Genomic DNA, 19443 nt, shown 5'->3' with positions numbered 1-19443 from the left:
TTAAACTATACAGGATTTCTTTTAATGAATATTAACAAACTGCTTTAAAAAAAAAAAGCAAAATGGAAAATAAATGCAGAAAGAAAACTTGGTAGAAGTCGGTTCTACATCTCTGAGGCAGTGTGAAATACGAAGAGCACTGAGTCACTCCTCCTGAGGTGCCAGAGGTTCATTTAAACGCCTTAAAGCTGCTCGTGAGGAAAACTCAGGACCTGTTCCTTCAACTGTTCCAGCCCCCTGTGGAAATAAGCTCTGGTCCTCTTTACGGTGCTGGAAGTGGACACGGAGTGGGGGATCCTTTGAGAGAAAATAGGTATGACTTAACCTTTTACAGGGTTAATGTGGGTTTCTGTCACCCACAATGGACCTGCTTTTGTGGCCCTATCCATTTGGGCAGCATGCAGGTAGTCTGACCACCACTGCTCTCACTAGTTACAACCAGTGTGCCCCAAATTCAAACACTAGCCAGCCAAGCTGGTGGCAAGGAAAGGATTTTGGGAAAGGCAGCAGGCACTCTGGCCTAGGAAGTGCCAAACTTTAGTTGAAGAACCCTTGGTCGTGAGAAGCCAACAATATTCTGTAAACGACAGCTTTTGGGGCTGGATCAGCCCAGTCAATGGGAAAACAGAGGATGGTGACTTTTTTTTTTTTAAATGGTTCCTGGCTGCAATATAAAGATGCAATTCCCATGAAGGATACAGGTGGGATAAGGGGCCAACAAGAGGGGCCCACAGGCACTCCCAGAAAGGAAAACGTTCATCCCTGACCCTCTGCTAACCTGCCCTTCCCAAGAAGCCAATTACACAGGAGAGAATGAATTCTCCCCTACTCACTGTCTGATCGGAATAAAAAGATCATGCCCCAAAAGATCACAATTTAATGCCACAGAATTTGGGAGGTTCAATTACAATCCCAAATTCTCAAACTCATTTCTAAACAAACTTCTCTTTTGCTGATTTTTTTTTCAAGTTGTATTTTAAGAGTAGTGTTTTCCCTATCCCGTAGTGTTTTACTGCTGATCCCACTCAGAGACCTCTTGCTTTCAGCACAGAGCCCCCCGAGGCTGGGATTGTATGCCCCTCCAAGTGCATCACTGAGAAGCACTATGAGAGAAGGGCTTGCTTTGGCAGCAGTTTTAAGTCTTAATAGCAGAGCTATGCCTCAAGACAGCTGAACTCTTAGGAAATTCAGAGACTCTCCCCAGGTGAGCAGCTTGCAAACTTAAGGTTCTCAGCCAATTATAGAACCAGGAGTACTGGAGATCTAGAGGATTGACCTAGCCAACTTCTCCAAATACCGTCCAGCACTCATGTAACCCTTAGACTGCATCAGAGTTACTGGGGGTCAGGTGAGAGGGAAAGGAACCTCTGCAGACTTCTACAGCCAGCAAAGACTGGAAAAGCAGCAATGGACTTAGTACATTAGGAGCACAGCAGTCCTGTTGCTGTTCCCTCCTGCTCACTCTAGTGAGAGGAATGTCTGGGGAGCTCCAAGGGCCATTTGGTCAACCAGTGCTACTGGCTCAAAACTGCCTTTAAGCAACTTAACTGTATTTGGACTAACAAGCACGAAGGCTCCCACAGCGGAAGCCTGCTGTTTCACTGCCTGGGGGAGAAAGTCATGCCTGGGTCTGGCTTGTTCCTGAGCCTCTATGAGGGCCAGGGACAGTCAGCCGGCTCTCTCAGGGAAACTCGTTACTAGGTGGTGTGTGTAAAGGGCTACAGTCCCCGGGGGCGGCTGAGCGGAGACCTGCAAACTCACGTCCCTTTGAACTGCAGGTGCAGTGGAACTACAATCCAGAAAAGGACAAGCAGATACGGGATTTGCTTTCACTATTTCCTCCCCTTCTCCTCCACTCCTCTGGATTCTTCACATACGGTCCAGCAGATCAGTAAGACACTAATACAGGTGGGATAGAACAAAGAGGCCAGAGCACCGTCAGCCAGGCCAGCAGCCCATCGCCCACTGCCCCACCTGGGTACGGGCATCGATCCTGTATGCTCCGGGAAGGGACGCAGGCGGGCGAGGAGGCCTGCATGCCCCCCGGAGCCTGCCGAGGAGGCTCACGGCAAGCAGGCCGCCACCTGGTAGGCCCCCTCCGCGGTGTGCTGGACGCTGTGCTCCTGCAGCAAGCCCAAGTCCAGGAACCGCTCCCCGCACCACATGCACTTGTACTGCTGCTCCCGGGCGTGCACGCCGTGGTGCTTGTTGAGGTGCTCGCGCTGCTTGAAGGCCTTCTCGCACGCCGGGCACTTGTACGGCTTCTCGCCCGTGTGCACGCGCCGGTGCCGCTGCAGGTCCGAGGCGTATTTGAACCGCTTCTCGCAGTCGGGGCACTTGAGGGGCTTCTCGCGCACCGGGTCGCAGCGGTGCTGCACGAACTCCGAGGAGGAGAAGCAGCGTCTCTCGCACAGTGTGCACTTGAGCGGCTTCTCGGCGCAGTGCGACAGCTGGTGCTTCTGGAGGGCGGAGGCCCTCTTGTAGGACTTGTTGCACACGGTGCACTTGAAAGGCCGCTCGGCGTTCTGCACGCACTTGTGCCGCAGCAGCTCCGAGGACTGGGTGAAGCCCTTCTGGCACACGTTGCACTTGAACAGGTTCTCTATGCCGTGCACGTGCTGGTGATAGAGCAGGTGCGAGGGCTGCACGAAGCCCTTCTCGCACAGGTTGCACTTGAAGGGCTCCTCCGCCTTGTGGGTGCGGCGGTGACGCATGAGCGCGTACTGCTGCTTGAAGCTCATCTGGCAGAGGTCGCACTTGAAGGGGCGCTCCTCGCTGTGCGTCCGCTCGTGCTGCCGCAGGTCGGAGGGGCGCTTGAACGACTTGCGGCACTCGCCGCAGCGGAAGGGGCGCTCCCCGCTGGGCGTGCACGGGTGGTGCAGCAGCTCCGAGGACTCCTTGAAGTGCAGCTCGCAGACGCTGCACTTGAAGAGGTGCTCGCCCGAGTGAGCGTACATGTGGCGCACCAGGTGCGAGCGGTGCTTGAAGGTCTTCTCGCACACCGTGCACTTGTACGGCCGCTCCGAGCTGTGGGTCCGCTTGTGGTGCACCAGGTGCGAGGACTGACTGAAGCTCTTGTCGCACAGGGTGCACTTGTAAGGTTTCTCTCCGGTGTGGACGCGCTCGTGCCGCGAGAGCTCGGACAGGTGTTTGAAGGTCTTCTGGCAAATGGAGCAGCTGTAGGGCTTCTCCAGCGAGTCAAGGGCCTGGGAGGGCTCCGCCTCGGGCGGCTTGTAGGTCTTCTCACAGATGGAGCACTTCACGGCGCTGCCGTTGTGGACGTTGTGGTGCTGCGCCAGGGAGGTCAGCAGGGAGAAGCCCATCTTGCAGACCCCACACACGAAGGGCTTCTGCTCCACCTGGATGCACTGGTGCTCGAGCAGATCAGTAGCCTGGTGGAAGATCTTCAGACACTGAGTGCACTGGAAGGAGCGGTCGTGCCCTGGCAGGCACTGGTGCTCATGGGGGTTGGACAGGTGAGTAAGGTCGTGGCCGCACACACCGCATTTGTGGGATGGCTCCCCAGCCTGGATCGGAGGGTGCTGGTGATGCTGCGGATTGGGGTCTGGTTGGAGCAGGATGCCGTAGACAGCGCAACCCAGAGGGTTCTCAGCAGTGCTCGAAGGGATCGAGTGCTCTGGGAGTGCTGCTGTGCCGGCGTGATGTTGTTGCTGTTGTGGCTGCGGCTGCTGCCAGCTTTCTGACATGCTTGGGAAAAAAAAATGGGGTTTCAGCAGACACAGCTTCAGCTTTTCGGTCGAGGGGAGCAATTCAGAAGATACTGATTCCCAGCAGCTGGTCCTCAACTGGGGGTGGGGAATCCAGCCCACGCTCTAGATCTCGGGATCAAATGAAAAGCACTCCCTTTCGCAAGTTTTTTGGGTAAACTAAATGGAAACCAGAAGCAAAAAAAAAGCGTCTTGAAGACAACAGGAGGCCTTTGTCCGTGTTGACCCAATGCACTCACGTTGGCAAAGGTGAGGAACACACTCCAAGGAACAATTCTGCAAGGAAAGAAGACAGCTCACATCAGTTCCCACAGGTAAGCAAGACAACTGTGTGTTCAACCCTTTAACCCACGGATCAGACTAAAAATAATCTGTTATACCTATTCTATCCAAGCCACACTTACGCAGAAAAGGGGGAAAACTAACTGAACCAGGAGGAACACATACAGTCTAGGCCAAGTTTACCTAGGACCAGAAGGGACCAAGTCCTGCCCTGACAGCCACGCTCCCATTAGACAGACTTTGTCCTAAGGACTAGCAGCCTTGTTTTTTGGCTCCCTGCATTTTCAATCAAGTGTGATGGCCCAGAAAGGGAGGCATGTGTACATGTGGCTGTTTCAGTTTACAGAGAGTCTGGGGATTCTTTTGTCCCCATTTGGGGCTCAGATTGAGACTATCTAATGACCTGTCACCATCTCTTTCCTAAATTCTCAGCAGAGAAAACTATGTAGTCAACTGGATTAATTTAATCAACATTTCAATTTCAAATCCCCATGCATTCACTTGTTATGAAACCATTGGCTAGAGATAGCAAAAGTGGATTGCTCGCCAAAAGACAAGCCCGACCTTTCTGATTATTTCATGTAAACCTCACTCAAGAAGACATACAGACCCTACTCTGACTAAAAATACTGCCCTCCACAAACCCATATGAAAAAATCACTGCACAGGAGCGTGACAGGATCTGCTGGGGTTCAACACACCTACTAAAACCAAAACGTTGTCTCACTGTTGTGCAGTCCAAGGGGGTAGATATACACTGCTGTATGCTAAGAGCCAATCAAGTTTTACACTGAGATATAACATCATAAGCAGAGTCCACTCTGATCCAGTTAGGACTGGTTGAGTACCAAAGGCTCACTGGGGGAAACAGTCTCTGATATTTCAGGATTTACTTCCAATCCCCAACTTTGTTAATGTACCTGACACCACAGCTGTAGAAATGAAACAGCCTCACTAAAGAGGGGATTCAAGTGAATAAGATATCTTCTTATTTTGAGACTCGGAAGAACAAGAGGGCTCCAGGGAAACAACTACCCTGCTTACGATGCTTACTACCCCCACGCGACATTAACCCGTGAGACTAGAGCAAAGGCCTACTTACAGACAGATCACAGTACCCAAAAAAGTGTTTGTAGCCATATAGGTCTTTTAGCGAACGTGGCCAGAGTACATAATGTGACTGGTTGGTTACAGAGACTGCCAAACTGCTGAAGGGAGGATCACTGCAGCCTACAAACTTGTGCATAATTTACTCATTGCCCCCAATGAAAGGTATCACATTTTCTGCCTCACAAAGACGACTCAACCAGAATTGTAACCCTTCCCGACGCATAACATGGGACTAAGAAAATTTACCTGCTAGTAAGAAGACTAAATCTATTACAGATACAAGAGAAAGATAGTGAGGTAACAGCGAGACCCAGGAGCAGGCCAATCCCCTGGCAAGAATTCCAACACCACCTCTTGGGAAGAAGGAGGGTACCGATATTCCTACTGGACCACTATCCCAGGCCCTGCTCAAAAGCTCCATCTTTCATATTAGTTTCCCATTAACAGGCGACTTTGGATTCAGCAGAAACTGATGGCTTAGTCTCCCACTCATTGCTGCAACTGTCTCAAACATCAGTGGCAAGTGGCAAAAAAAACAACCCAAAACTTCAGCTAGCTTATGGCATTCAGCTCAGATTGAGCGGCACTATTTTGGTACTCAATAGGATGCTGCACTAACCAATTTGCCTTTACAACATTATATTTAATGGTGCACTATTCAGAGAAGCCACCAAACTCCTTAGGGCTGGCAGCTTCACTGGGATCTCCCTTTCCAATCCCGCACATTCCACCCTATCCCCAGCTTTAATTTAGAACTATTTGAACTAAAAGAATATCTGCAGTTACACTAGCTGGAATAAGACTTTAAGAATAGATAATCTCATGTTTCAGGGCATAAGCCAACCACTAACTGTCCAGGAAGAAGAAGAAAAACTTCCCCTGTGGGCAGGTTTAATCTATAGTTAGTTGTTGTGCAGTCTGATAGATAAGCAGAGACCGCACTCTGGACTATGGCCTGATGCAGTATGGAAACGGCTAGGTAATACCCAAACAAACAAAGCCCTTAGGAAATACCAACCTGGGTATATTGATATAAACAAACAAGTTAATGCAGATGTTCAGTCTGGCTCATCCCTTGGTGGGACACAGAAAATGACGACACTTTAATACAGGGGTGGCCAACTTGCGGCTCCGGAGCCAGATGCGGCTCTTCAGAAGTTAATATGCGGCTCCTTGTATAGGCACCGACTCTCTGGCTGGAGCTACAGACGCCAACTTCCCAATGCGCCGGGGCGTGCTCACTGCTCAACCCCTGGCTCTGCCCCCACTCCACCCCTTCCTGCCCCCTCCCCTGAGCCTGCCATGCCCTTGCTCTCCCACCCCCCCACCCCCCCGAGCCTCCTGCATCCCATGAAACCATTGATCAGCAGGGCTGCCGATGGGTGGAAGGCGCTGAAAGCTGGGTGGCGGGACGAGGAGGGGGACACGACTGATATGGGGGCTGCTGACGTATTACTGTGGCTCTTTGGCAACGTCCATTGGTAAATTCTGGCTCCCTCTCAGGCTCAGGGTGGCCACCCCTGCTTTAATAAGAGCGTCAGAATGAAAGAGGTACTCTCAAGTTGGAGAAGAGGCTGGCAATGTAGCCATCTCAAACACAATCTGGCCCTTCTGCACAATAATTTGCACCTTCTGCGCATCATTTCTCTTCCCTTTTTGTTATGAACCTATTTGTGTTCTGATCCCCACCTCTCCATTTCAGGCCCAGCTTCACTTCCCGATCAGCCTCCAGGTCACAATCACAGCACCAAGTCCAACTAACTAATACATCACAAAGAGAAGAGTAACTCCAGAGTGCAGGCCAGCAGCGGAGGCTACATGCAAGAGAGTAGGGCTCAGAATCCAACCCACATAGATTCACAGCAGCAAGGGGCATAGAGGAAATCACAGCACAGGCCTGTGCCTTAATTAAATGGTCTGTTCCCGCAGGTTTACTCCAGCACAAGTGTTCCTCTGAGTTTCCTGGCGTTTGTCATCTGCAGCCTACCCTTAATGTTAATATGCTTAATAAATATGTTTAACAATTCCCCAGGAGAAGATACAGCTAGATCTTCAGACGAAACCAAGCACCCTCAGCTGCTACTTGTTCCTCAAAGACATCTTTACCTTTTTACCCTACAGTCTGGTAAGCTACCCCACACTCAGCCCTCTATTCAGCTTTCACCCTGGTGGGATCAAGGGAAACCCAGTGCTGACTAGAACAAACTACACCGTTATGTTACGGAGAACTCACAAGATAGTTAAAATATGTAAAGAGAAGCAGGAAACGCTACAAATACCCCACTGAAAGTCCTCTTTGTAATGAGCGTGGAGACATGACAGGAAATAAAGCCTCCCCCTCCATGCCATTCATGTTACACCCCCTGTCCAACCAGACCTTAAGGTGAGACATCCAAACCACGAAAGTTTAACTTACAGATCAAAAAAAGAACGTGTTTCCTTTACGTGGAAGTAAAAACCCTCCTCTTTCCAGACCGTGTCCTACGTGTGAAGCTGGGGACATTTCCAGCTGGGAGGAACAAAAAATGCAGGGGAAGAGGAAGGGAGAGACATGAGACAAATCTGGGAGCAGAGCTGGGGAGGAGGGAGGAAATAAACAAAAACAGACCTAATTAAATAACTGGACTCTGTCTCAAGGAGGAACCGCTCCCGGGGTGGGAGGAGGAGGAGCGGCAGGGCGCCCCCGGGGACAGGCTGGCCCCGAAGAAGCGGGTCGCGGAACCCCACAGCCCCCAACGCTGGCTGGGGTCGGGAGGGCCGGGGACACCCCCAGGATTTGGGACACGGCCCCCTGGAGAGGGGAGCGGCGGGGATCCCCCAGCGACAGCGCAGGGAGCGGGGCAGGGGAAGCCCCGCCGGGGAAGAGGGGGACACACCGGGCTACGGGCAGCCCCACCGTGCCGGGGACCCTCCAGCACTCGAGGCGCGGAAGCCCCAGGTCCGGGGGAGGGGGGGGAGCCCCCGGCAGTGGGGGCGGGGAGGCCCCGGGTCTCGGGGGGGGGGGGGGAGGCGCCCGGCCCCGGCGCTCCCGGCTCCCCGCTCACCTGCAGGCCGGGCCCGGCGGAGGTGGGGCGGCCTGTGTCAGCCCGGCTCGGTCCCGGGGGCCGCGGCCTGCGGGCTCCTCCCGATCCCCGAGCTGGCGTAGCGGCCGCGGCCGGCGGCGCAACCCGGAGAACGGGGGCCGAGGCGGGGCCGCGGCGGAGGAGGAGGCGGAGGCCAGGCGGGCAGCCGGCGGCTCGGCGCTGGGGGGGAGGGGGGGTCCCGCTGCCGGGTGGGGCCCGCTCGACTCTGGGCGGCGGCTGCGAGCCCCGGGATGGAGGGAGTCGGAGGAGGCGGGGCCGAGGGAGGGACCGGGAGGGGAGGGGGGGTGCGCCCTGCCGGACCGCGGGGGGAACTGCGCGCCCACACTGCCCCCTGCCGGGCCGCGACGAGAACTTCTGGGGGCCGCTTACCCCGGGCACCGAGGAGCGGGGGGGCGGGCAGATGCCCCCGGGCAGGCTGGGGCTGGGGGGGCTGGGGCAGTGCTGCCCCACACGGACGGGGCAGGGGACATTCTGGGGAGGTCTTGGCCGCGACAAAGGCCCCCTGACCCTGACTGCAGGGGCCCAGAGGGGGGTGCGGTGATCCGAGCCCCAGGCCATCGGTCTGAGACGGCCCCTCCCCGCACCCCCTGTAAACGGGGCGCCGGAGGCTGGCCCCCGCTGGCCCGTATAGCTCGCGGGTCACTCATGATCCTCCCCACGCCGGTGCCCGCTCGCTGCTGCACGCGTCCGGCTGCGGGGTCAGCCTGGATTCCTTGCTCCCGGCACCAGTGCGGGGCTCCCGCGGGAGGGGGGGAGGGGGGGGTGCCACGGGCGAGCTGCCCTCGGGGTACCCGGGAAAGAGCCTCCATCCCGGCAGCTGCTCGTGCGCAGCACCCCGCCCCGGGCGCATCAGACAGCAGCAGCCCGGGGCGGGCGGACGAGACCAGGGCGGGGGGGAAGGGAAGTTAATTCCTTCGCTCGCTGAACAAGGCGGCAGAGAGGACCCGGTTCCTGCTCCCAGCCCCGTGACGGCTTCCGCGCCCAGCCCCAAGCCTCTGGCCCCCCGCATGCTCCGCTGGGTCAGGGGACAGCCCGGGTCCACCCACCGGGGATGCAGAGTCCTTCTCTACACGCCGCGGCCTGGGAGCCGCCCCTCCGCTGCCCCTAGGAAGCGCAGCCCCGGTCCTGGAGCCACCCCGCCGGCTCCCTGCCCCCCCCGCCCCCGCTCCCGCTGGCTTCTCGCCCCCTCTGTGGACTCGCTCCGGCTTCCTGCTCCGCCTTCCCCCGGCGGCCGGGCGCCCCCGCTGCGGCCTCCCTCTGGCCCCGGGAGGGGTTCGCTCGCCCCAGCCAGGCGGGGCCCCGAGCGCCGGGGGACGCGACACGCTGCCGCACGGAGGCGCCGCGGCGGGGCGGGCGGGAGGCGGCGGCGATCCGGCCCCCATGAGCGGGGCGGCGCTGGTGGGCTACAGCAGCAGCAGCAGCGGCGGCTCGGAGGATGAGTCCGGCGGCTCCCCGCCAGCCGCGGCGGGGCGGGAGGAGGGGGCGGGGGGCGGCTCGGCGCGGGGGGCGGCGACCCACGGAGCCGGCCCCGCCCAGACCAGGTGGGTTTGGGGCCGGGGGGCCGCCTGGCGGAGGGGGGCCCCGGGGGGTGCCGGCCGCAGCTGCTCGCGTCCCCCCCACCCCGCTCGGCCTGTTGCTTCGCACGGAAGTTTGGAGTGGGAGGAAAAGAGGGATCGGATGGGGCTTGGCCCTGGCCTGGCCCGCTGCGTCCTCTGGGCCCGACACAGCTCTGCCCGTGGCCCTCAGCCCAGACCTCCTGGTGTTACTCCTGGAGCCCCCGCTCAGGCTTGTCTACACGGGGTCATAGCCCGAAAGAGCTGATGCTTAATAGCCCAGTCCAGGGCCCCTGAAATCAGGAAGTGCTGCAGGTCTGGACAGAGCCCTGGCAGATCTAGGGGCTTGTCTACATGGGGAACTATTGTGAAATAAACTAGAGTTTGAATTTTAAAGTGCAATAGCTATTATCTCCCCCTGCGGATACAATTATTCTGCACTAAGAGCACCTTTGGCCCGTTTAGTTTAACCCACTTTGGAAGATCTGCTCGCTCCCCTCAGTCCTGGCCTGCAGTACCTCCTAATCTAGGCCTGGACTCCCCCTTAACGCAAACACACCCTCACCCAGACCTGTAATGAATGCCCTTTGCTATTTTATTGCTGGATCTCTGCTCGGTGGCCTGCTCTGGTTGTGCTGAATTGTGTAGTGGCTTTTCACTGTCGGTGAGTCGGTTTGACAGGCCAGTGTTCAGGGACTACAAGATGTAGGCCTGGTCGGGAGTTGTCACTTTCCAGTTTGTCAGTGGCAGCCAAAGCTTGGTCGCTGGTGCGTGGTGTTGCATTTGGTAACTGAAGTGTTCTCCCGAATTTAAGTGTTTGAAATACAGCATCATGAAAGTGTCTTCGGGAAAAGCGTGAGTGCAAAGTCGGTTTGGGGAGGAAATAAGAATTGATTGGGGGGTATATTGCCTCTTCCCTTCCCTTTTCTAGGCCTGCAACTGGGCTGTCTGGGATTATCTGTCCTCTGCAAAACCACAAATAATATTGGCAATGGGTAGAGCAGGAGGTGACCTATTGGGCTTCTGAATGCAGTTGGGCTTTAGGTTTCATAAGGGGAGGATGGGAAGAGGGTTAAAACTGATAGCACTGATTGCACAGGACCGGGCCAGCCACAGGAACCTAGGGCTAACAGATGGAGGCCCTTGTGTTGAGAGGGGGAACCCTTCCTGGCTCCAGAACTGTATAGAAGCTCTCCTTGCTGGCTGACTTTGGAGGAGTCTAGAACACGTCTGTGCAAATGAGGAAGGATAAGCCGTTGTCCATGGCACAACTAGCCGAGGACACTTGCCTCTCTCTGGGAGTGGGCCATGCATGTTAATTTCCTCTTCTCCTCTCTCCTCCCCTCAACTCTCCTGCAGCATGCCGATTCCTCGCCTCCCTCTGCCGGACAGTGTCTTAAACATGTTCAGAGACCAGGAAGAGGAGGTCACGGATGACAGCTCCAAGCACGGCGGACGAGTGCGCAACTTCCCCCATGAGCGGGGCAACTGGGCGACTTATGTCTACCTGCCCTGTAGGTAACTTCAGCCCTGTCCCCTCTGTTTCCCGGTATGGGGACAGTGAATGCTGGAGCAGGGGAAGAAGTGGGAGTGCTGGGAAGAGGAGCACTCTGTTCCAGTGTGGGGCTGGTGTTGGCAGGAACAGATGAGGGACAGAGACCCCTGGGAGCATAGGCGCCGACTTCATGGGTGCTCCAGGGCTGGAGCACTTACTGGGAAAAATTAGTGGGTGCTCTGCACACACCGGCAGCCAAACTCCACGCCCCACCCTGCCCCACCTCACCTCACCTCCGCCTCCTCCCCTGAGCACACCACGTCACCGCTCCTCTGCCTACCTCCTAGCGCTTGCCGCCACCAAACAGCTGTAGCAAGCTCTGGGAGGGAGGGGAAGGAGTGGAAACGTGGCGCGCTCGGAGAGGAGGTGGGGCCAGGGCAGGCATTTGGGGAAGGAGTCGGAATAGAGGCAGGGAGGGGGCGGAGTTGGGGCAGGGACTTTGGGGAAGGGGTTGGAATGGGGGTGGGAGGGGGTGGGGCAAAGGTGGAGTCGGGGTGGGGGCAAGGGGGGGGTCAAGCACGCACCGGTGGCAGTAAAAGTCGGCGCCTATGCCTGGCAGTGGAGTCCTCCATGTGGAATAAGCAGGAAGAACTCGAAATGCTAGGAAATAAACACAACTATGACCTAGTTGGCATCACAGAGACTTGGTGGGATAATACGCATGACTGGAATATTGGTATAGAAGGATACAGCTTGCTCAGGAAGGACAGGCAGGGAAAAAAGGGAGGAGGTGTTGCATTATGTATTAAAAATGTACACACTTGGACTGAGGTTGAGATAGAAATAAGACACAGACTTGTTGAAAGTCTCTGGGTAAGGATAAAAGGGGTAAAAAACAAGGGTGATGTCATGGTAGAGGTCTACTACAGACCACCTAACCAGGAAGAAGAGATGGGTGAGGCTTTTTTTAAACAACTCACAAAATCATCCAAATCACAGAACGTGGTGGTGATGGGGGACTTCAACTACTCAGACATCTGTTAGGAAAATAACCCAGCAGGGCACAGATTATCCAACAAGTTCTTGGAACGTATTGGAGACAATTTTTTATTTCAGAAGGTGGAGACAGCTACTTGGGGGAGGCTGTTCTAGATTTGATTTTGACAAATAGGGAGGAACTGGTTGAGAATTTGAAAGTGGAAGGCAGCTTGAGTGAAAGTGATCATGAAATGGTAGAGTTCCTGATTCTAAGGAATGGTAGGAGGGAAAACAACACAATAAAGACAATGGATTTCAAGAAGGCAGACTTTAGCAAACTCAGGGAATTGGTAGGTAAGATCCTCTGGGAAGCAAGTCTAAGGAGAAAAACAATTGAAGACACTTGGCAGTTTTTCAAAGAGACATTATTAAGGGCACAAGAGCAAACTATCCCACTACATAGGAAAGACGGGAAGTCTGGCCAGAGACCTCCCTGGCTTAACCAGGAGATCGTCAATGATCTAAAACTCAAAAAAGAGCCCTACAAAAAGTGGAAACTCGGTCAAATTACAAAGGATGAATATAAACAAATAACACAAGTATGTACGGACAAAATTAGAAAATGCAAGGCACAAAACGAGATCAAACTAGCTAGGGACATAAGAAACAAGAAAACATTCTGCAAATACATTAGAAGCAAGAGGAAGACCAAGGACAGAGTAGGGCTGTTACTCAATGAGGGGGGAAAGACAATAATAGAAAATGTTGAAATGGCAGAGGTGGTTACTGACTTCTTTGTTTCGGTTTTCACCAAGAAGGTTGGTGGCGATTGGACGTCTAACATAGTGAATGCCAGTGAAAATGAGGTAGGATCAGAGTCTAAAATAAGGAAAGAACAAGTCAAAAATTACTTAGATAAGTTAGATGTCTTCAAATCACCAGGCCCTGATGAAATGCATCCTAGAGTACCCAAGGAGCTGACTTGATATCAGGAGATATCTGAACCATTAGCAATTATCTTTGCAAAGTCATGGAAGACAGAAGACATTCCAGAAGACTGGAAAAGGTCAAATATAGTGCCCACCTATAAAAAAAGGAAATAAGGACAACCCGGGGAATTACAGACCAGTCGGCTTAACTTCTGTACCTGGAAAGATAATGGAGCAAATAATTAATTAAGCAATCAATTTGAAAACACCTAGAAGATAATAAGGTGATAAATAACAGTCAGCATGGATTTGTCAAGAACAAATCATGTCAATCCACCCTGATAGCTTTCTTTGATGGGGGGAAGCAATAGATGTGGTATATCTTGACTTTAGTAAGGCTTCTGATACTGTCTCCCATGACCTTCTCATAAACAAACTAGGGAAATACAACCTAGCCGGAGCTATGGGGGAGGGTCAGGCTCTAATCCCGCTACTCTTTTCCCTGGCAGGTGAAATCCAGGAGGAATTGCTGGAGCTGCGGGAGCTCCTCGTTTCCCACGCCCGCAGGTACACGGTGTCGCTCACTGCCATGGAGGAATTCCACGTCAGCCTCTCCCAGAGCGTGGTGCTGCGGTACCACTGGATAAACCCCTTGGTCCAGTCTCTCAAGGAACACGTAGCCTCCTTCTACAGGTAGGAGCAGCAGAACCCTGGAGGCGCACTCCCCGTGCGTCCCTCTCTCCTCGAGTCACTCCAGCCATTCCTAACCTCTCAGCCTGCTCTGACTCTGGGACTCCTAGCGATTCCCCCTGACGGGCTGTGGATCCCGGTTAATCCAGTGTCTGCTCTCGAGACCCCTGCGCAGGGGGCTAGATCCTGCCCCATTGAAATCAACGGGAGTTTTTGCTTGGACTTGAATGGGTGCAGAATCTGGCACCAGATTAGTCTGGCGAGCAGGCCAGTGGCCCAGGGGGCTCTGGGGTGAGGAGCAGTGACAGGGTTGCATTGTCTTGTAAATTTCTTACCAAAGGTCTCTCCTGAGTTCAGTGCTTACAGCTGGCTTGGAGACCCCCCGGACACAGCCTCATGCTGTTTTGATGGCTAGGCTTGAGAAGTGCACAGCAGAGTGGAACCGAAGGGGGGGTAATGCCTGATCCAAGCCCCAGGGAGCTTCAGTTTGGATGGATTCACCCTTGCTAGAAACAGGCCTTTGCCCATGCGCTTGGCCAGCAAGAGGGAAGCCCGGCTGCAGCAGCTTAATGGCGGGGCACTTTGCATCTCCTCCTTTGTTTCTTTCCCTAGTTGAATTGCTGCTTTCCCCTATTTCAGGTTCTTCTGTACGGCCAGCCAGGTTAAGGTGTATACCAACCAGCGCAAAACCAGGTGCGTGAGTAGCAGAGCACGCTGTCCTTTTCGAGAGCACTGGGGAGTAGGGGAAAGCTGGCACTAGGAGGGGTGGATGGGGCGTGGTTCATGCTGTGTGCAGACCCCTTGATCAGCGCTAAGCAGCTTGGTAGCTGTGTGGGATCCTATCCATTTGTCCCAAAACCCTGCTGCTGTCGGTTTTCATAGCCGTCCTCCCAGTTCCCCCCATCACTTCCAGGCTGGCAGCCCAAAATATATTGATAAATACAGTTATCTGACTGGGTCGGTTCATGGCAGCTCATTGAGCTGGTACCTTTGCCTGGTGGTTTCACCTTGCACAGCAGAACCGCAGCTCTCATTCAAAAAAATAATGCAAGTCTCTAGCCCTTTCAGCTGCAAAGGTGACTTCAGTGCAACCAGTCCAGTGACATCTGCCTGAGTCTGCAGACAGCCTGAAACAATAGCCCTGACAGAAGAAAGAGCTGTCCCAGTCATCTCAGTTGTGTGTTAACTCTGAAGCCTAACTATGGTGATTTAAAATGTTGAGATTGTTAACTGTTTCATTGCTGAACAAAACACATGAAAAAGGAGGACCATCAAACTAGGAAAAATTGCTGACTCCACTGTGAGTGCTGGCTTGTGTTGGTGTCATGAACGGGTGGATCTTGGATAGCCGGTGGAGTTTAGGAGAGCTCCACTACTTTTTTCCCCTCAGTCTGACATATGACACCAGGAAAGGATGGGGACTTGGTTGCCCTTAGCAACCTGCCCAAATTCATAGGGGACTCCAAGGTAGGGTAGTAACACGGCTCTTCCAGTGCGACAAAAGTTTGCTCGGAGGATCTTCCTGCACTCCATCTTTCTCCCTGTCGGTGCTCAGGACCTTTGTGGGCTTGGAGGTCTCGTGTGGGCATTCTCAGTTGCTGGAGCTGGTCTCGGAGGTGGATAAAGTTATGGAGGAGTTTGATCTCCCAACGTTCTACAAGGTAATGGTTTGTCTCTTGTCTTCTCCCTCTTCTCTGCCAGTCCAAAACCTCAAAGGGAGGCCAGAGCTCTTAGCTGCCTCCCTGGCTTTAATATGGAGGCGGTGGGAACAAGGTCATAAGGGGCTTGAACTTCAGATGCAGCAAATAAAAGGGAGTGGGAAAACATATCACAGCGTGAACTCGCCTCCTGCTTCTGTCCTCTCTCCACTTCTGCCCCTTCCAAGGGGGATCCTGGTTTGTCTGCTCCCATGTCACTCATTTATCCTGCTTTCCCACTGGTGGCCATGCTGGTCATTAATTACTGCCTGCAATAGCACCAAGCGCTCAGGCTCTGTGCAGGGCATTTCCTGGCAGTCAGTGGCTGACTGGATCAAGGGCCTGAGGTCACTCACTGACAGTAATGCGTGGAGGTCGGTATTGCCAAATGAGAATGGGGCTAGCACAAGCCTTTCACTTCAAGATCACATCCCACCCGGGACTGTAGTGATTTTTATTCATTACCGTCCAATGGCCCTTCTGTGAAATGCGTTTCCTGGGTCCGAGCCCCATTCCCAGGGGACAGGGGGACATGTCACAGAAACCACCACCAAAACTGGCACCTTGTTGGCAGGAGAATGGCCTAGGGTTGTATGGGCCATGGAGGGTCCTGCTCCGGTCGTCTTTGAGCCACATTGGCAGGTCACTATGCAGGAAGCTGGCGCTGATGCTGCCCGTTCTGTGGACAGTCTCCTGAGCTGCCAATCCAGCATCTTTCTCTGTGCCTAAATTCACTTACAGGGTTTGGGGGTTTTATTAAATAAACTCTGATCTCTAAGTCTATGGGCTGAGTTATGTGCTCGCTTCTGGCTCAGAGGTATCAAACAACTTCTCAGATCTGTATCTGTGTAGGAGGTGTTTTTCCACACATTATGAATACATCTTGCAAAGCTGAGAGACGCTAGGCAGGGAAAGCCAGCCTTTGCTATTGATACCAGAGGTAGGCGGACTGGGAGCCAGGATTCATGGTATCTAATCCCCTCCCTGACACTGACTCGCATTGGGTCCCTATCTGTAAAGTAGAGATAATGATGCTTACCTATTTCACGGTGGATTGTGGGGCTTCACACATGTAAAGCGCTCTGAGATCCTGGGTGGTGGGACCCAGCAGGGCTGAGTTACACCAGCTCTCTGACTTTGCAGCCACCTTGCCCTGAGCTGCTGTTCCATCGCTCTGTCTGAGCTTCTGTATCTCTCTGTACAGAACCCATCATTCCATATCAGCCTGGCCTGGTGTGTCGGGGACCTGACTGACAAGCTGGAAGGGCAGTGCCTCCAGGAGCTTCAGGTAACGCCCCATGCAGCTGTCTACTGAGATTGGGGGGGGAGGGGGGAAAAAGTAACACACCAGCCAGGTGTCTCCAGAGATGAGGAGGGATTCAGGTAACTTCCCAGCCACATATCTTCAGCTGGGAGCCTTCAGGTGACTGAATTGTAAACCGTAGAGAGATGAGGGAAGAGAACTTTTTTGGTGGGAGTTTGAGTTTGATTCCGCTTCTCTAAGGTGGTTTCCTTATGAGCTGCCTGGGAAGCCTGAAGACCTCCAGCTGCTACCTCTTCATAAGGAGAGCCATGGTCTGTGTGCTGTGAGTGACTGACTTGATCCGCGGCAGCCCCCTGAGCTCACACACAGTGACACTTCCCTTATGGGCCCTGGGTATGTTTTCCAGGAGATTGTGGATGGGTTTGAGGACTCCACGTTCCTGCTGCGATTCCAGTGGGATCAGATCCGCTGCAGATCTGGGAACAAGTTCTTCTCCTTCCCTTTGAGGTAGGAGACGGAAAGCCACGCACTCCAGCAGCTCCAACGCCTCCGCTAACTGTTGGACAGTTTGGAGTTTCACATGCATGCCGAGTTGCTGTTCTCAGCTCACAAGCCTAGGGAGGTTTGTAGCCTCAAGCCAGGCTGCTTTTGTTTGAAGCCGCTGGCCCTAGATGTGTGTATATGTGAGGCTGTTAGGTTATTGTGCTTTGTAGACTGCCATCAACATAGGCAGTTCTAGACTACCTGTGGTTGCCAGATGTGCTGATGTTTTAAGCTGTAGTTGCCTTCTAGTGCAGAGGTGAGGGAGGTTGCTAAGGGGGGAGTGTTACACAGCTGGAAATTGCACTGCATTGCTAAGGGGATCTAGAGCATAGTTACTGTCCTGAGCTCTGAGTCCTTAGCTATTAACTGCAAGATCCAGGTGTGCAGAGTTAGGTCCTTCTCTCTGCCTACAGCTGCCTGGGGACAAGTCCCCTTATGAGGCTCCTCCTCCCCGATGCCTTTATTGCCACACTGGAGAAATTGAGCATCAAATCCTCAGTCCTTGCAAGTCCAGGTGGGATTAAATCTGGCAAAGCGGAGGAAGGCCCTTGACTTTCAGGGCTAAGCAGCCTAACTCTAGTTTGGGACTAGTGGAAAGTGTTCAGTTTAAACGGATCCACAGAGAGACTTTGTGGAGGAGAAGAGCAGCAGGGCCCTGATTTTTAAGAGAATTTTAAAAGGCACAGGGCAGGTTTTTATCTTAAATAGGAGGCTTGTCATACTGCCACAGGCCCAAAAGAGGGCAGTGTTGGTTTTCCCAAGTGAACTGGCTAGCAATAAGGATATTTGGCAGCCCTCTGATCATACCCAAGTTCAGAATTACCTGCTGTTGTTTAGCTTAATTTGGGCAAGCCAAGAACATCGGTCTCCAGGGCGGGGCGCACCTTGCACCAGGACTAACTCCACTTTCAAATGAATCAAGCCAACTGGGTCCTGTAATGATAGCCCTGGACTGTGAACTGAACTTCAGCTCCTGCAGAGATCCTGTGCAGACTTACTTTCCTGCCCTTGACAGGTGCTTTGGCCTCTCAGGCATTCTGGAGAGGGCAGGCAAGTGCTGCCTGGTATCCATCGTTCCATAGTTGTCTTCCAGAAGAACCTGAGGCTTTTGTTTTGTTACAAACCCTGGATTCTAGTTGCCATAAAGTTGTTTTCCTGGTATATTCTGGACCTGTAGGGCCTGATTCTCAGAAGTGCTCCCCTTGACTTCAAAGGAAATTGTGGGTATTGAGTGCTTCTGAGAATCAGCCCCTCCGTGGCCCTTCCCTCCAGTGAGATTGCAGGGGGGTGGTGTCACTGGCCAACGTGGCTTCGAAAGAGACCAATATCACAGGGGATTCATTGCCATTTAAAATCGTGTTAAGAAGTCCTTTATGTTTATCAGCTTCTTATCTGCAATATTTGCTTTAAAACATTCTTAATGGTTTCCCTGGATGGGTTTGTAGAGGCCAGGAGATGAAATTCACTGTTTAAAATTTTGTATTAAATATATACATAAATAAAACCTTCTATTTCTGCCTCTGGTCCCTGTGTCTGTGTTTTCATACAGACTGAAGTCTAACTGTTCTAGCATGTATTCATTTTCTTCGCAGCCGGTAATCTGACTGTCTTGAGAGCTCAGTTCTGTCAAAGGTTACTTCAGTCTATGCAGCCTTGCACTGAGTTAATTCTGTGTGGTCCATGGAGTTTAAGGGTAAGATCTTGAGATCAATGGAAATTTTGATTCTAGTGGGGCCAGGATTTCACCCCAAGTGCGCAGTTATACCAGCAGCCTTTAGCAGGAAACACTTCAACTCTCTTTCCTCCCTGAAAAATAATCCAGGTATCAGGATCTACCAGCTGTTCCCAAACAGTGATGTCTTGAGAAATCACGCTCTGTCACTTTTTGTCATTATTAGGAACACTGCCCCACCACTCCCCCCGTACACAATGTAGTAATAATTTTTAAAAGCCTTGGTGAAGTGAGGTCTTTGTTCCACCCTTATGATGGTGTGTTTGTGTGGCCATGCCGGATGGGATGTGGTGGCATCGACCCATGCTCACAGTGTGGCTTTCTGCCCATGCGAATGTGGCTTGCTCAGGGTGCTGCAC

General features: G+C 53.3%; 2 protein-coding genes across 6 annotated transcripts; one reads left to right on the top strand and one right to left on the bottom strand.

Annotated features, from left to right (window-relative positions):
• Positions 1 to 9373, bottom strand: ZNF319 (zinc finger protein 319). Of its 5 annotated transcripts, none has more exons than XM_073307373.1 (3): positions 8165 to 9373; positions 7537 to 7694; positions 1 to 4004 (listed from the first exon to the last, which is right to left on the bottom strand). In XM_073307373.1, exon 3 carries the CDS (start codon positions 3705 to 3707, stop codon positions 2064 to 2066), a length of 1644 nt encoding a protein of 547 aa, XP_073163474.1. In that variant the 5' UTR covers positions 3708 to 4004; positions 7537 to 7694; positions 8165 to 9373; the 3' UTR covers positions 1 to 2063. The 5 variants fall into 5 exon arrangements, with proteins under 5 accessions (XP_073163474.1, XP_073163473.1, XP_073163476.1 ...); XM_073307372.1 differs by having other exon boundaries at positions 7537 to 7629; XM_073307375.1 differs by having other exon boundaries at positions 7537 to 7629; positions 9250 to 9373.
• On the top strand, positions 9063 to 18876 carry USB1 (U6 snRNA biogenesis phosphodiesterase 1). The gene is made up of 7 exons (XM_073307378.1): positions 9063 to 9744; positions 11116 to 11270; positions 13668 to 13851; positions 14488 to 14541; positions 15404 to 15509; positions 16750 to 16833; positions 17216 to 18876. Exons 1-7 carry the CDS (start codon positions 9584 to 9586, stop codon positions 17318 to 17320), a joined length of 849 nt encoding a protein of 282 aa, XP_073163479.1. The 5' UTR covers positions 9063 to 9583; the 3' UTR covers positions 17321 to 18876.
• Positions 18877 to 19443: the final 567 nt, after the last annotated feature.

Source organism: Lepidochelys kempii, chromosome 12 (genome assembly GCF_965140265.1).
Source record: "Lepidochelys kempii isolate rLepKem1 chromosome 12, rLepKem1.hap2, whole genome shotgun sequence".
Lineage (NCBI taxonomy): Eukaryota > Metazoa > Chordata > Testudines > Cheloniidae > Lepidochelys > Lepidochelys kempii.
The sequence above is the reverse complement of the archived record's forward strand: the minus strand, read 5'-3'. Positions and strand labels throughout refer to the sequence as shown.

Bases quoted from the DNA above. Each gene is read 5' to 3' on its own strand.
- ZNF319 (XM_073307373.1), bottom strand. From the start codon at position 3,707: ATGTCAGAAAGCTGGCAGCAGCCGCAGCCACAACAGCAACAACATCAC.
- USB1 (XM_073307378.1), top strand. From the start codon at position 9,584: ATGAGCGGGGCGGCGCTGGTGGGCTACAGCAGCAGCAGCAGCGGCGGC. The intron at 14,542-15,403 runs GTGCGTGAGTAG...GTCGGTGCTCAG, and splicing joins ACCAACCAGCGCAAAACCAG to GACCTTTGTGGGCTTGGAGG. The intron at 16,834-17,215 runs GTAACGCCCCAT...TATGTTTTCCAG, and splicing joins AGTGCCTCCAGGAGCTTCAG to GAGATTGTGGATGGGTTTGA.